Source organism: Salmo salar, chromosome ssa17 (genome assembly GCF_905237065.1).
Source record: "Salmo salar chromosome ssa17, Ssal_v3.1, whole genome shotgun sequence".
NCBI classification, from domain to species: domain Eukaryota; kingdom Metazoa; phylum Chordata; class Actinopteri; order Salmoniformes; family Salmonidae; genus Salmo; species Salmo salar.
Genome location: NC_059458.1, coordinates 84,795,533 through 84,812,309, shown reverse-complemented (window position 1 = coordinate 84,812,309; position 16,777 = coordinate 84,795,533). Strand labels below are relative to the sequence as shown.

General features: G+C 45.4%; 2 protein-coding genes across 2 annotated transcripts in view; both read left to right on the top strand.

Moving 5' to 3' along the window:
• Positions 1-5,516, top strand: part of LOC106598037 (tyrosine-protein phosphatase non-receptor type 12) — a 122,092-nt gene extending 116,576 nt beyond the window's left edge. Inside the window, exons 16-19 of the mRNA XM_045698674.1 lie at positions 119-155; positions 2,631-2,744; positions 2,969-3,175; positions 3,279-5,516. Of these exons, the coding sequence (XP_045554630.1) occupies positions 119-155; positions 2,631-2,744; positions 2,969-3,175; positions 3,279-3,322 (402 nt within the window). The 3' untranslated portion in view covers positions 3,323-5,516. The remainder of the gene's footprint in view (positions 1-118; positions 156-2,630; positions 2,745-2,968; positions 3,176-3,278) is intronic.
• Positions 5,517-8,636: 3,120 nt separating this feature from the next.
• Positions 8,637-16,777, top strand: part of LOC106609819 (lysine-specific demethylase RSBN1L-like) — an 89,104-nt gene continuing 80,963 nt past the window's right edge. The window contains 2 exon segments of the mRNA XM_045700273.1: positions 8,637-9,183; positions 14,497-14,592. Coding sequence (XP_045556229.1) covers positions 8,913-9,183; positions 14,497-14,592 — 367 coding nt within the window. The 5' untranslated portion in view covers positions 8,637-8,912.

Below are 16,777 nucleotides of genomic sequence, written 5' to 3'. Positions count from 1 at the left end.
TACTAGGCAGGAACAACTGCTTTAGGCTACTTTATATGATCCGTTGAGATACGCCGTCCGTCTCTCATCAACTCTTCTTCAGCCCTGTTATTAATCTGTGTCCTCTCTCTTTCCACAGGAGCAGAGGAGTACACAGGCACAGGTAGCAGAGAGAGGTAGGTGACTCATCACTTCAGTGTTTAGGCTAAATGATTGGCTGCCCATGCTGCCTCTGATGGCATGAGGGGGGGGAAATCTCATTGCCCAACATAAGCCCTAATATGCATCCCAAATGACACCCTATTCCCTATATAGTGCATGGGCCCTGGTCCAAAGTAGTGCACTATGAAGGGGATAGAGTGCAGTTTGGGCCTCACTATGAAGGGGATAGAGTGCGATTTGGGCCTCAGTCAGTCTCGGATGTGGTTTTGTCCCTCCCTCTCAGATGGGTGATTAGGAGAGAGCAGGGGTTTGGCTGTAAAACATCACTCTGTTCTGCTGTTTGATGTTCAGATGGGTGATTAGGAGAGAGCAGGGGTTTGGCTGTAAAACATCACTCTGTTCTGCTGTTTGATGTTCAGATGGGTGATTAGGAGAGAGCAGGGGTTTGGCTGTAAAACATCACTCTGTTCTGCTGTTTGATGTTCAGATGGGTGATTAGGAGAGAGCAGGGGTTTGGCTGTAAAACATCACTCTGTTCTGCACAGATCTCCATGGAAATGAATCATTGATGTCGTTAAATGATCTAAAAGGTCTGGTCTGGAGGTCTGTCTGGTCTGGAGGTCTGTCTGGTCTGGAGGTCTGTCTGGTCTGGAGGTCTGTCTATCTATCTCTCTCTCTGTCGGGTCTGGAGGTCTGTCTATCTATCTCTCTCTCTGTCGGGTCTGGAGGTCTGTCTGGTCTGTCTGTCTATCTATCTCTCTCTGGGTCTGGAGGTCTGTCTGTCTATCTCTCTCTCTGTCTGGTCTGGAGGTCTGTCTATCTATCTCTCTCTCTGTCTGGTCTGGAGGTCTGTCTCTCTGTCTGTCTATCTCTCTCTCTGTCTGGTCTGGAGGTCTGTCTATCTATCTCTCTCTCTGTCGGGTCTGGAGGTCTGTCTGTCTGGGTCTGGAGGTCTGTCTCTCTGTCTGTCTAGGTCTGTCTCTCGGTCGGGTCTGGAGGTCTGTCTATCTTCGGGTCTGGAGGTCTGTCTGTCGGTCGTCTGTCGGGTCTGGAGGTCTGTCTGGTCGGTCTGGAGGTCTGTCTGTCTGTCTGTCTATCTATCTCTCTCTCTGTCTGGTCTGGAGGTCTGTCTATCTATCTCTCTCTCTGTCTGGTCTGGAGGTCTGTCTCTCTGTCTGTCTATCTCTCTCTCTGTCTGGTCTGGAGGTCTGTCTATCTATCCTCTGTCGGGTCTGGAGGTCTGTCTGTCTATCTCTCTCTCTGTCTGGTCTGGAGGTCTGTCTGTCTGTCTGGTCTGGAGGTCTGTCTATCTATCTCTCTCTCTGTCGGGTCTGGAGGTCTGTCTGGTCTGGAGGTCTGTCTGGTCTGGAGGTCTGTCTGGTCTGGAGGTCTGTCTCTCTGTCTGTCTATCTCTCTCTCTGTCTGGTCTGTCTCTCTGTCTGTCTATCTCTCTCTCTGTCTGGTCTGGAGGTCTGTCTATCTATCTCTCTCTCTGTCGGGTCTGGAGGTCTGTCTGTCGGGTCTGGAGGTCTGTCTGTCTGTCTGTCTATCTATCTCTCTCTCTGTCTGGTCTGGAGGTCTGTCTATCTATCTCTCTCTCTGTCGGGTCTGGAGGTCTGTCTGTCGGGTCTGGAGGTCTGTCTGTCGGGTCTGGAGGTCTGTCTGTCGGTCGTCTGGAGGTCTGTCTGTCGGGTCTGGAGGTCTGTCTGTCGGTCGGGTCTGGAGGTCTGTCTGTCGGTCGGGTCTGGAGGTCTGTCTGTCGGTCGGGTCTGGAGGTCTGTCTATCTATCTCTCTCTCTGTCTGGTCTGGAGGTCTGTCTGTCTGTCTGTCTATCTCTCTCTCTGTCTGGTCTGGAGGTCTGTCTCTGTCTGTCTGTCTGTCTATCTATCTCTCTGTCTGGTCTGGAGGTCTGTCTGTCTGTCTGTCTGTCTCTCTCTCTGTCTGTCTGTCTGTCTGTCTGGTCTGTCTGTCTGTCTATCTATCTGTCTGTCTGTCTGTCTGGATCTCTCTCTCTCTGTCTGGTCTGGAGGTCTGTCTATCTATCTCTCTCTCTGTCTGGTCTGGAGGTCTGTCTGTCTGTCTATCTATCTCTCTCTCTGTCTGGTCTGTCTGTCTGTCTATCTATCTCTCTCTCTGTCTGGTCTGGAGGTCTGTCTGTCTGTCTATCTATCTCTCTGTCTGGTCTGGAGGTCTGTCTGGTCTGGAAGGAGTTCTGTCTGTCTGTCTGGTCTGGAGTCGGGAGCAGAGAGGCAGTCTGTCTGTGTAACCTAATTACCAATGTAGTATTTATCTGACACTTCTCCAAGCTTATCTTTTAACCTGCTTGGTTTTATTAGGTTTCCTAGTTAGTCTGCTGGAGGCATACACTGTTCCACAAATGACCCTGAAATGATAAGACTGTAGGCATTTATTAAAGGAACAGCTCTGTGTGTGCTACGGTGTGTTACTGCGTGACAGGGAAACCTGACACTGTGTCTGTTTGTCCTAGAACCGTCAGGAGAGAGGAGTAAGAAGATTTCAGATGCAGCAGGAGTAGAAACATCAGCTGCCAACACCACAGTAGCAGACAGCACAGCAGAGAGCAAGGCTTCCTCAGAGATGGGTGGGTGAGAGGAGGAGGAGGGAAAGTGATAGTAAATATGGTCATGTTGTGTCTATAGTTGTTTACTATAACTAGGGCCCTGAGTTGTTCCTGACCAGGAAAACTCTGCTTTCTAGTCATAACATATAACCACAACCAAGAACCAGAATTTTTCCTGTTCAGGTGACGTGGCCTGAAACTCCCAAACGCTTTAATCATATCACTGTTCTTCTCTTGTCTTCCAGGATACGGTAACCGCTGCACACAACCCAAAGGCCCCAGGGACCCCCCCTACACAGTGGACATGATCATGGCTTCTACCTATAGCCAACGACCCCTTCACTGTCCTCCTCCACCCTCCAAATCCTCCTTGATCCTCACCTTGTCTCTTTCAAGTGCCACTGTGTTTGAAGTAGATGACTGGGTGCTGTCCCATCCTTGGACACTGCCATCTTTTCCTAACTAATAGGGCAGATGTGAAATGGCACCCTATTCCCTATATAGTGCACTGTATATTTGGCCAGAGTCTTGTACATATAGGTAACAGGGTGCCATTTGAGACAAAGCCTAAAACACAATCTGCAAAGCAATTTAGATAATCTACCCAGGATGCAACGGTACACCTTTCTGCTGTACTTGTGCCAGTTGCCAGGGGCTCTCTGTGTGCTGGTGCTATTATGTGTTTCCCAAATGGAACTCCATTCCATATATAGTGCACTACTTTTGACCAGGGACCATGGGCTCTGGTCAAAAGTAGTGCACTACTTAGGGAATAGTGTGTCATTTGGGATGTACAATTATCTTATCTCCTTCTCTGCTGGGACCATACAAACCTGCCTTATTCCCTTTGGGGGCAAATCCTAACTTCCACTTAAGTTGAATTTTCACTTAGTCATGAGGATGTGAATGGGAGAGAATTTGTCTTAAATGCAAGTTAGGATTTGACTCTTAGTCCGAAACAATCCGTCACATTGGATCCTGATTCATCTTTTTGTTTGGTTTTCTATTCCAGAAAAATACTTGACTTTCTTATCTTCTGTACTTTTAGACTTGTATTATGCCATGACAGAAGAAGACATGTATCACTAGGGACAGAGGACTACTGTTATATTATTTACTTTCATTTTCATTTCTTTGCTAACTTCTCGATAGCTATATATGCATTGTTTTATAAATGTACAGGGCAACTAGGTATATAATATTTAATGTGCTATCTCTAAATATTCTTATTAACAGAAGATGTAACAAATCTGTCCATGACACCCCTCCCTCTCCCCAATGTTCCTCCAACTGTAAATGATTTGTCCTCTTGTTCTAGCAAATAATGCAGGGTTTTGTTCTAATGATGTTTAACGGTTTTGGATCAGCTGGACCTGGCATAGCGCCGTCCTCTTGCTGAGATGGCAAACGGGCTCAAGATTGTGTGATGATAATGCTCTTTTTGTAAATTCTATTCTAGAGGATATTTTTGTATATGCCGTTTCTCCTCTCTTCAGTTTCTGCCCTACACCAGGGATAGTCCACTCCAGTCTGGGAGGACTTCAAGACTCCTGGATTTCTTTCTCTCTCGCTCCTTCTAATCAGACTAATTAATACCTGGTGATGACATCACCAGATGATTAGACTCTCTGGCCAATCAGAGACATGATTCAATCAATCAATTAACTAAACCAGGAGTACTTTGGTGTTCCAGGCCTGGAGTTGAATTCCCTTGGACCCTAACTGCTACCACTAGCATTTGTTTTGGAGCCCGCCTGTGCCTTTTGGAGAGTGCTGCCCCCCTTCTCCCATCATCAGCAGCTGCAGCACGTGTAGCGACGTGCTCAGCCGTGTTGGTTGGTCCACTCCTCTTGAAAACTGCTTGCATCCCAAATGGAACCCTATTCCTTATATAGTCCACTACTTTTGACCAGACCAGTCTCGAGTCAAAAGTAGTGCACTATGTAGGGAATAGGGCCCTATGGGGACTCTGGTCAAAAGTAGTGCACTATATAGGGAACATGGTACCATTTTGGGACACAGGCCTCTCTAAGAAACACCCCTCCTCCCACACAACACAGACCTGTTTGTATGTTGCAGAAATCAATGGACCCGTCAGTAAAGACTAAAGACATCAAGTAGAACATGCTTCCTTGTTTTCCTACACCGTGTTTTAAAGAGTCTCTAGAGGGGCTGGGGGAGTAGCGCTGGGGCTTCCTGTGTGTGTGTGTGGGGCTTCCTGTGTGTGTGTGTGGGTGGGTGGGGATTCTCTGTGTGTGTGTGTGTGTGTGTGTGTGTGTGTGTGAGATCATGCTGTAGGTGTTCAGAGGGATGAGTACATTGCACTGTCTTGGGACTTAGCAGGAAGTGAGCAAGGCGGGAGTTCTCATCAACCTGGGGTTTTCCACGCACACACACACACACACGGTTCCATCTAAGGTCCACTTAGGCCTGGGGTTTATCCTTCATCTGTTCTAATGTGACACATTTTCTCACTGTAGGTTGGCACATATGATGCATGACACACACTTCAATTGGAAGGGTTTTAGTATGTGTTTGATGAAATGAGTTCCCACACACCTGGGGGTTTCCTCATGTGTTTGACACTCATTTCCTCCCTGTGACTGCAGGTGGGGGAGTTATTGATGAGGCATGTCACACTGACACCAACACACACTTCTATCGGGGGCAGATTTCTGGAATGTATTGGGCTCACATGTTCCAATAACATTACATTGTTTACACGTTTCAAATCCGAAGCTACTGGTCCCATTGAGGAAGCTCAGTTTAATGAATAAAGATCTACAACTGGAATGAATTGTGTACTGGCCAACACTCTTCTTCGCTTCATATCTGGCTCAGGTCCTGGACTAGTCTCTCAGATAATTATTGAGAAAGCGGAGCTGTGCAAACACCAATTTTAAAGGCATTGATTTATGAATAAGTGTGCCTAGCAGTAGTGGTGCATCCTTCAATGATCTGGAGAGAATAACGGGAGAGTACAGTTGGGAAGTGCTTTGTGGCTTAATGACACACACACACACACAGTATACATTACAGTATCTTTAGCTTGTTAGCTACCTAGCTAATCAAAATATCAGTTTGCATGTATTGATTAACCTCAGCTTGATACCATCATATAGCTAGCTATATGCAGTAGCCTAGGTTTGTTCCAATACACTTCTTATGACTGGCGGTGGTAACATGGTCCAAGCAGCTGTGTTGTATGTAGCCTATGTTCATGGTGTTGCTTGGGAAATGAAGATGGATTCATATTTAATGTCAGGGTAGTGTTTCTGTTTCCAAAGAAAAGACGGATGTTGCAGACGTGACTGGCCGTAACAGCATCCACTTCTGTCTACTTCAGTGCCTGGCTGCCACACAGCCTGTCTGCGCTGCTCCGCTTCAGTTTGAACTCTAGTTCTGGAACTCTTACGTCTTAAACAGAACATAAACCACACAGACATATTTCTCACTGACATACTGAACTCTAGGCCGCATATCTCTGTGATCAGTGTATCCTGTGTATATATACTGCAATGAACCGATGCAGCGATGTCTTGACTGCCACTGACTGCACTCACACATGATTTCAGAGAAGCTGACTGATGAGAAGTGATTCAGAACACGGTGGGCCGGTATTATCTCAGAGTATTCTATTAGTCTGTTTCAATGTTCTATGTTCTCTCGCTCTGTGGTTGAACTGGTGTTAGTGTCACCAGAAAAGGGGAATAATGCAATGGCATTTTTATTCAGCATCAGTGGCATAGCAGGTCTTGGTTTACCTTGAAGTAATTGCGAAGGGACTGAGATATTCTATTGTAGGCTGTTTTTAGATTGCTAAAGCACGCCACGGACAGACATAAAGCACAAAGGGGATTATATCATACTAATGCGTGGCTTGCTGTTCTGGACTGTCATCTCACTATCTGTCAGTTGCTCTGAGGGGCAAGGGGGAAGACTGCACTGTTTTCACAATGAGTATTGAGCAAACTCTCTGGTTTCCTGTCAGATCTCATGAGAAAATAAAGTGCTTCAGCAAAACTGCATGGGGCTGATTAGTTCATCTATGGTTGACCATGTAACCATGGTGAAAACCTGTCCTTGATCATCCAATAAGGTCACTGAACAAGATCTCTCAAATGTCGGCATTTCACACAGTAGATACTTTAAAACTTTGCAATAACGATGTAGTATGACCATGAAAGGTTTCATGATGCGCACATGTCCTTGATCTTCCAGTAAGGTCACTGAACAACATCCTATCCGTGTATACTTCCTAACATTGTAATTGCATGTAGCATTGGGGCCATCTAGGTCTCTTTATAAAACATATGTTAATCACAATAAAGACTAACCTGGATAAATCAAGGTTAAAAAAATGTTACTCATAATTTGCTCTGAGAGCATTTACAGAGAAATACTCAGCAATGAACACATCCAGAGAGAATTGTCAAACAGCAATTTTCCTCCCTATCTGTGAACAGTTGGCACCTGTAAACGGCAGACAGCAGGTGAGCCTGTGTAGTGGCCAGCAGCACTAAATAGACCTTCAATCATCACCTGGGGTTTGTCAATGGATAAAAGCATTTATAAACCCCCACATTACAGCATTCACACAGAGACAGCTGGTGGTTGTGCACAGTAGCCTACTAAAACGGTATCTATGGCTGTAACAGCCTGGATTTTTTGTAATGGAAAATGCAGTCAGATCTCCCTTAGGAAAGAGGTCTTCTGACCGCAATGGGACTTGAACTGTTAAATAAAAGACTGAGCAGAAGGTAAGGTTGTTCAGAGCCCAAGTTGCAGGTTTATCCAACTAAGGATGTACTGTTTTATATCTTTGATCTTATTGGAAGTTCACCTCAGTGAATAGGTCTGGCTCGGCCTATAGGAGCACGGCTTTCTGTCTCAGTGAGTTCACTACCAGATAGCCACTCCTGTCCAGTGGCGGTTTTAGGCCATTTCAACTGGGGGGCCAAGCTGGGGCCAGTTGTACTGTTAGAGGGGCCAGTTACATTAGACGTTATTGTTGTCATATCGTTTTCTTCACTGCATTGCAGGCATTAGCAGGCAAAAGACCATGTTCATAATGCAGATGCATTATGATAGCAAAAATTTGTTATGTAAAAATTATTTCATACTCCATATTTTGGGGGGCCACAAGGGGGTCCAAAATTGTTGTCACAGGGGCACTGCCCCCCCCTCCCCTCCCCAGAACTGCTAGTGCCCCTGTCCATCTCTCTCCACATGAGTGCACCAGTGAGAAGTGTGTCAGCCAGAGTTAAGCCCCAGGGCCAGCCAGGGTTGAGGTGGTGCTCTGCTCTCTCTCTCTGCCCAGGCCATTTGCCATCCACCCAGGCTGGGTCACACACATACACAACCTTTTGGTTACTGTCCCAACGCTCTTAACCCTAGACTACCTGCCGCAGGTCAAAGGACCAGATGGTCCCACGATGTCGGAAGGATCAAGCGCAAGTACCAGAACACTTTCCTTGCACAGTGCACAAAACTTGGCACATTGAGTGTGAAGGCCTAATGGGCTATTAATTTATTAAACTGATCCTCCTCAGTTTTAATATATGTTTTAATAGAGTTTAGAGGAGCTTATAATATATTTATTTTGGGTGTTAAATCAACAGACACTAATAAAGGGGTCCCTATAAACAGATGTGTATATAAATATATTACCTTAGGTTGGCTAATGTAATGTTATGAAGCCGAGGGCATATGTGTGTAATAATCTGTTGTAAATAATAAGATAGGCTTATACACCCTCCACAACAGAGTTAAGGCTGTTCTGCGGTATGTTTCCCGCGTAATGTGTCCTATTTCTCCTCGCACCAATCCGTATACTTAGTCCAGACCCCACCTCCAACCCGGCCTGCCTGTCAGTTAGCCACCAGACTCCGCCCCTGCCTGCCTAGCACAAACAGCGGTCGGGAGAGTAAATACAGAAATCCCCAAGATGGCGGAGTCACTGAGCTTCATTCACTTTGGTGCAGCGACCAAAAGCCCGCTCGCCAAATCTAGAGAACCGAAACTAGCGTCGGACACCCGGCCGCAGTCTTCCCGGGACATTCACCCGCCGCCGCCCAAGCGAGTCCGAAACGATGAGAAGAGCCTTAAACCTAATAAACTAAATGGGGAAGGAGGTGGCGGCGCAGTGGAGAAGCAGCACCAGAAGCAGAGTTCAGGCAACCCGATAACATGGACCTTCAGCCCCGTCAAGGCGAGCAGCAACCCCTCGGCGCCCCTCCAGCCTCCCATTCACACAGTGTTCAAGCAGAGCGCTTTCCTCGCCTCCCATACCAAACCACCATCCAAAAGCCCAAGGAAAAACGAGAGAAAGAGAAGGATTTCAAGGAAAAGAAGAAACATAAACCAGTCCCTGGTACTCCTGGAAATATTAGCAGCAGTCTGAGTAACGTCACTACTGTAATGAAGAAGGAGAACGGGGAGATGAAGTTGGTACAAAAAGGTATTTTATATCTATGCGCAATTTTACGCACAAAACGATTGGCTGGATATAACGTTACATGAATAGAAAGTGTTACTACATGTTATTGTCCATAGAAAGACGTCAGTGTCCATTAACCACGTAGCTTTTCAGTGCTAGTGGCTGTCGCTCTTCAGGACTATGAAGCATGTGGGGCCGACAGTGTGACAATGTGTCCAGTCCACGACTGCGTCTGTTATCGCATCTTATTCCAAATAGTTTTGGCGTTATTTTGGAAAGGACCGTTTACATTTCTAATTGTAGGCACGATTGTACATCTAAAGACATTTTTACGGTGAAATGCTAAGGTTTTTGTCCGAGTTTCGCTGTTCTTCTCGCTTGTTTGGCTAATGGCTGCGGATTTACCCGCTCTTGAACCTGCATAGAAAATGCTCGGTCGAATGTTAAAGTATCGAGCGTTCTTCTGCAAGCTGTTACATAGCGGTCCACTGATTTCAAGCCACGATTGGAAACATTATTGCACATTTTACAAACACACGTTTTAGTTCAATTCAAACGGGAAATACAATTGATCAACCAGAGCGGAACAAATTGTCGTGGTTGTATAAACAAACAACTGTAAGATCAGCATTACGCTCTGGGAGAGCGTTAGACGTGTTGGCGAAACATTGACCGGTCGTTCGGCCTACACATAAGTGGTGTTTTAATTGTAACGGGTGGTTTTAAGACAGTGTTCAAATTACGGTTTATTAAACAATCCGCCGCCATCAACTGTTGTTTTTGTATCACCACCACGCCCCCCAAATAACACCGGAGCAGCGAGCGAGGCAGTGGAGTCGAGGAACCGCTATCTCTACCTCTGAATATTATTACATGCTGCTGCCACTATCAACCACATGAATAGATCTGTCTCAAACTGGCATTCTAACACAAAGGATGTTATTCATACAGTTTAGTTTGGATCCAATCTTTTAGGACTAATTCATTTCTTAAATTTGACCAATGTGAGAGAAACGAAGACTGTACGTATTATAAAACGGAGAGCCCCCCCCACCTTCTCAGGGCATTAGAGGGACCTTGTGACAGATACTTAAAAGGGGATAAAATACATATTCCAGCATTGTAATTCGATGTTTAACAGGATGATTTCAAGTAGGCCTACAAAATATACATTCAAGTTTATATTCTAATTCTATCTATTCCAATACTATTTAAGTTCAACATAAGATTATAATTCTATGTATTCCAAGGTAATTTAAAGTTCAAAATAAGATTATAATTCTATTCCAAGTTCACCTGGAGTTCATTCCCAGCATTAAAAAAACAGGCCTACTGCATTGCTGTTGGATTCCAAGTTCAGGCTGGTGTTGGCTCCATTGAGATAAGCAGGTGTGAGCTGGTAGGACAGAAGGCTGTTGAGAGGGAGAGATGTGAAAGCTGGAGGACTTGAACTCAAGTCAAGCAGAGAGAGAGAGGGTGGCAATTCCAGGGTAAGAGTGTTGCTTAGACACATTTTAAAGCGAAAAATCTGGATGTCAAACACGCATCAATGATGTCAAATTTAAACAAATCATATACCTCTATGCACAAGGACTACATTTAACAATGTCCATGAAACATTTCACAAGAACACATTTACTTGAACAACAAGGCAGATGCAAAGTTTGATAACAGAATGAAGGTTTGTGCTGTTGGTGCAGTCATTCTGTTACAAAACAGTACATCTGCATTGCTTGCTGTTTGGGGTTTTAGGCTGGGTTTCTGTACAGCACTTTGTGACTTCGGCTGATTGTAAAAAGGGCTTTATAAATACATTTGATTTGATCTGACCTTTTCTCATACACACCTCCAACACGTTTTTGGCAGATAGAACACCAACACTTGTAATAATTTCTATGACCCTGGTGGAATGTCCCGAATGTTGATAGTCTATTTATTGATATACTGTATGTTAAATAATATGATTTTAGGTGCTGTTTTAGGCTGATAGAATCCCCAGTAGGGAGTAATATTTTAGGTGCTGTTTTAGGCTGATAAAATCCCCAGTAGGGAGTAATATTTTAGGTGCTGTTTTAGGCTGATAAAATCCCCAGTAGGGAGTAATATTTTAGGTGCTGTTTTAGGCTGATAAAATCCCCAGTAGGGAGTAATATTTTAGGTGCTGTTTTAGGCTGATAAAATCCCCAGTAGGGAGTAATATTTTAGGTGCTGTTTTAGGCTGATAAAATCCCCAGTAGGGAGTAATATTTTAGGTGCTGTTTTAGGCTGATATAATCCCCAGTAGGGAGTAATATTTTAGGTGCTGTTTTAGGCTGATATAATCCCCAGTAGGGAGTAATATTTTAGGTGCTGTTTTAGGCTGATAAAATCCCCAGTAGGGAGTAATATTTTAGGTGCTGTTTTAGGCTGATAAAATCCCCAGTAGGGAGTAATGAGTCACTTATTATTTTATATGAATGAGTAACAAGTTATTGACCAATCGGAAGCCTCGTGCTGTGCAATACTATTACTTCTCCCTTTTGTCCGCAAAACAATTAGGCCCAACGTTTGAATTTGTAGCTTGCACACATTCCAGTGGTGTGACATGGTGTCAGATTTAAGGTTTTGTACTGTAACACCCTAGTAAACATGCCTTTTGTTTACGTCTTCTACCTGCTGTTGACCCCCCCGCCCCCCGACATTCTTGCACTGGACTCTATACACACACACACACACACACACACACACACACACACACACACACACACACACACACACACACACACACACCAAGTATATTGACACCACACACACATAGACACACTATCACACTCTTCACATACGCTGCTGCTACTGTTTATCATCTGTCCTGATTGTCTAGTCACTTTACCCCAACCTGCATGTACATATTACCTCATACCCCCGCACACTGACTCGTTACCAGCACTCCTTCTATAAAACCTCATCGCTTTTTTTATTGGTAATATTTAAAAATGTACATTTTTTTTCTTCTCTCCATTGTTGGGAAAGGGCTCCTAAGTCAGCATTTCACTGTAAAGTCTACACCTGTTGTATTCCGCGCATGCAATAAATAACATTTGATTTGACTAGGCAGTAGCGTATGTGATGAGTCGAAGTTAGTGCAAAAAGGCTGAATGTACATAGACCGGGTAGCTATCTGGTGAACTGTTGAACTATTTCTCAGTCTTATGTCTTGGGGGTAGAAGCTGTTCAGAGTCCTGTTGGACAACACACTTGCTGCCGTCTTGGTGAAGCGTGTATAGTTCCCTAATGGTTACTTGGCTTTTCAGTTCCTCTGAGTGTTTCACTGTAGATGTGATGATTACATGTACGGTGTAATTACTGACTTACTGTGATGGGTTACTACAATTTCTGTCTGCCTTTGTCTTTTAATTGGATTTTACCTTGCTGTTTCGGGCACTTTTCTCCACTGAGCTTCCCACCTACGACGTGTTCATAAATGGCTAGGCCTAGATCATAATCATTTTCATATAATACTATTTTGATCATGTTCATTGCAGTTTGACATTTACTGCAGTTTCTGTAAATTGGCATAATACTTTTCTACCTGCCATTTGTGAAAGTGTCCAGTAATGCCGAGCTGTGTAATCATGCTAGCTACCGATCAAGTAGTCATCAGTGATACCACTAGTTACATTGTCCTGTGTGTTTTAACAGCTGACAATCCAACAGATCGCATTTCAGCGACGCCCATAAATTGCTTTCCTCAAATGTCAGCAATAGCCTATCTTGTAAAAAAGTCTCTTTCTTTGTGAGAACCTGTCGTACTTCAGACTGGAAAGCAGTTAGGAATCAGTAAATTACAGAGTCAGCGTCCCAAATGACACCATATACCCTGCATTACTCTAGACCAGGGCCATTAGGGAATAGGGTGCCATATGTAGGGAATAGGGTTCCATTTCTGCATTACTCTAGACCAGGGCCATTAGGGAATAGGGTTCCATTTCTGCATTACTCTAGACCAGGGCCATTAGGGAATAGGGTTCCATTTCTGCATTACTCTAGACCAGGGCCATTAGGGAATAGGGTTCCATTTCTGCATTACTCTAGACCAGGGCCATTAGGGAATAGGGTTCCATTTCTGCATTACTCTAGACCAGGTCCATTAGGGAATAGGGTTCCATTTCTGCATTACTCTAGACCAGGGCCATTAGGGAATAGGGTTCCATTTCTGCATTACTCTAGACCAGGGCCATTAGGGAATAGGGTTCCATTTCTGCATTACTCTAGACCAGGGCCATTAGGGAATAGGGTTCCATTTCTGCATTACTCTAGACCAGGGCCATTAGGGAATAGGGTTCCATTTCTGCATTACTCTAGACCAGGGCCATTAGGGAATAGGGTTCCATTTCTGCATTACTCTAGACCAGGTCCATTAGGGAATAGGGTTCCATTTCTGCATTACTCTAGACCAGGGCCATTATGGAATAGGGTTCCATTTCTACATTACTCTTGACCAGGGCCATTAGGGAATAGGGTGCCATATGTAGGGAAGAGGGTGCCATTTCTGCATTACTCTTGACCAGGGCCATTAGGGAATAGGGTGCCATATGTAGGGAATAGGGTTCCATTTCTACATTACTCTTGACCAGGGCCATTAGGGAATAGGGTGCCATATGTAGGGAATAGGGTTCCATTTCTGCATTATTCTGACCAGGGCCATTAGGGAATAGGCTTCCATATGTAGGGAATAGGGTTCCATTCTGCATTACTCTAGACCAGGGCCATTAGGGAATAGGGTTCCATTTCTGCATTACTCTAGACCAGGGCCATTAGGGAAGAGGGTTCCATTTCTGCATTACTCTAGACCAGGGCCATTAGGGAATAGGGTTCCATTTCTGCATTACTCTAGACCAGGGCCATTAGGGAATAGGGTTCCATTTCTGCATTACTCTAGACCAGGGCCATTAGGGAATAGGGTTCCATTTCTACATTACTCTAGACCAGGGCCATTAGGGAATAGGGTTCCATTTCTGCATTACTCTTGACCAGGGCCATTAGGGAATAGGGTTCCATTTCTACACTCTAGAGGAGAATAGGGTTCCATTTCTGCATTACTCTTGACCAGGGCCATTAGGGAATAGGGTGCCATATGTAGAGAATAGGGTTCCATTTCTGCATTATTCTGACCAGGGCCATTAGGGAATAGGGTGCCATATGTAGGGAATAGTGTGCCATTCTCATTTGGGATGCTGGCTAAATTACTGTGGAGAGTGAGTCTTTCTTTTATCTACTGTACCATAACCTGCCCCTCTCCTGAAATGTCCCTCAAGGCCCCACCCTAACTTCTTTCTGTCTTCCCCTCTCTTTCAGACCACACCAGTAAGGACAAGACGAAGAAGAAGAAGAAACACAAAGTGATGAATGAGATCAAGAGGGAGAACGGAGAGGTGAAGCTCCTTCAGAAAGGTATGTTGATAATGATGTGACATGGTCCCTGTTTAGTGTACTACTGTTGACTATTCACCCTGTTTAGTGTACTACTGTTGACTATTCACCCTGTTTAGTGTACTACTGTTGACTATTCACCCTGTTTCCTGTTTAGTGTACTACTGTTGACCATTCACCCTGTTTAGTGTACTACTGTTGACCATTCACCCTGTTTAGTGTACTACTGTTGACTATTCACCCTGTTTAGTGTACTACTGTTGACTATTCACCCTGTTTAGTGTACTACTGACTATTCACCCTGTTTAGTGTACTACTGTTGACCATTCACCCTGTTTAGTGTACTACTGTTGACCATTCACCCTGTTTAGTGTACTACTGTTGACCATTCACCCTGTTTAGTGTACTACTGTTGACCATTCACCCTGTTTAGTGTACTACTGTTGACTATACACCCTGTTTCCTGTTTAGTGTACTACTGTTGACCAGAGCTCAGTATAGAGAGTAGCTACATTCAGGGTTTCCCCCTTACCGTTGTACAGGCAGGGTGCCTCCCATAGAGCATCAGCACTGGAAACTGGTTAGGGACAGGAGTTTTACCTTACCTCATCACCTGATGAGGATAAACTCCAGACCCGAGTTAGCCGTATAACTTAGAGCCAGAGTATTTCCTTGGCAGGGCTAGGCTGTAACCAGGCCCCCGGAGTGGCAGGGCTAGGCTAGAACCAGGGCCCCTAGAGTGGCAGGGCTAGGCTAGAACCAGGGACCCAGAGTGGCAGGGCTAGGCTAGAACCAGGCCCCTAGAGTGGCAGGGCTAGGCTAGAACCAGGGACCCAGAGTGGCAGGGCTAGGCTAGAACCAGGGCCCAGAATACTCAGCCTGTGACTAAAGCCTTTAACTGGAACAGCTGCTGAAGTGATGGTTCTGGCTCAGACGGAGAGTTGGCTGATCCCTAATGGCATGCTATTCCCTTTATAGTGCTTCTGACCAGGGTAGTGCACTATATAGGGAATAGGGTGCTATTTGGGAGGGAGGGGCCCTGAGAGTAGGCTGTGTTCACTAGATGGTTCAGTCACACAAAAAGAGTCCTGTTCTCCAATCCAGAGTTTAGCTGAGACAGATGGCTGTCTTATGATTCTCTCTCTCTCTCTCTCTCTCTCTCTCTGTGTGTCTGTGTGTCTGTGTGTCTGTGTGTGTGTGTGTCTCTCTCTATATCTCTCTCTCTGTCTCTCTCTGTCTGTCTCTCTCTCTCTGTCTCTCTCTCTCTGTCTCTCTCTCTCTGTCTCTCTCTCTCTGTCTCTCTCTCTCTGTCTCTCTCTCTCTCTGTCTCTCTCTCTCTGTCTCTCTCTCTCTCTGTCTCTCTCTCTCTCTGTCTCTCTCTCTCTCTGTCTCTCTCTCTCTCTGTCTCTCTCTCTCTCTGTCTCTCTCTCTCTCTCTCTCTCTCTCTCTCTCTCTCTCTCTCTCTCTCCCTCTCTCTCCCCATGTGAATCAACATATGATTTGGACACATTTAGCCCACTGTGAGCCAGCCTTAGCTATTCATATCTGATGTTGTCCTATATATCTGTGATAGAGACTGGCCTAAGTGCTGCCAAATGATTCATAGTTGTGTAATAGCAATAATGATGTAATAATTGTGCTATATTAGCAGTGGTAGCTCCAGCTGTCTTTTAACTAGCAGCGTGCCCTCTCCTCAACCTGCTCTTCAATAGGCTGTAATGACTGGTGTGGTGGTGGGACTGAACTCCCCAGACCTGCTGCCATTTTCCTGACCTTACACAATGTCCATGACATGATGCAGCGTGCCGGGCAGCCAGAGTTTTATTTATTTAGACTGTTAGAGTGACTTCCCATGTCTGTAAAACGATCGCTCAATGTCCAGACAGCCAGCACAGCTAGTCAGTCAGGTAGCCAGTCAGGTAGCCAGTCAGCCAGTGGTGGAGTCAGAGGGAAGCCTCCCAGCCAGTGGTGGAGTCAGAGGGAAGCCTCCCAGCCAGCCAGTCAGTGGTGGAGTCAGAGGGAAGCCTCCCAGCCAGCCAGTCAGTCAGCCAGTGGTGGAGTCAGAGGGAAGCCTCCCAGCCAGTGGTGGAGTCAGAGGGAAGCCTCCCAGCCAGCCAGCCAGTGGTGGAGTCAGAGGGAAACCTCCCAGCCAGTGGTGGAGTCAGAGGGAAACCTCCCAGCCAGCCAGTCAGTCAGCCAGTGGTGG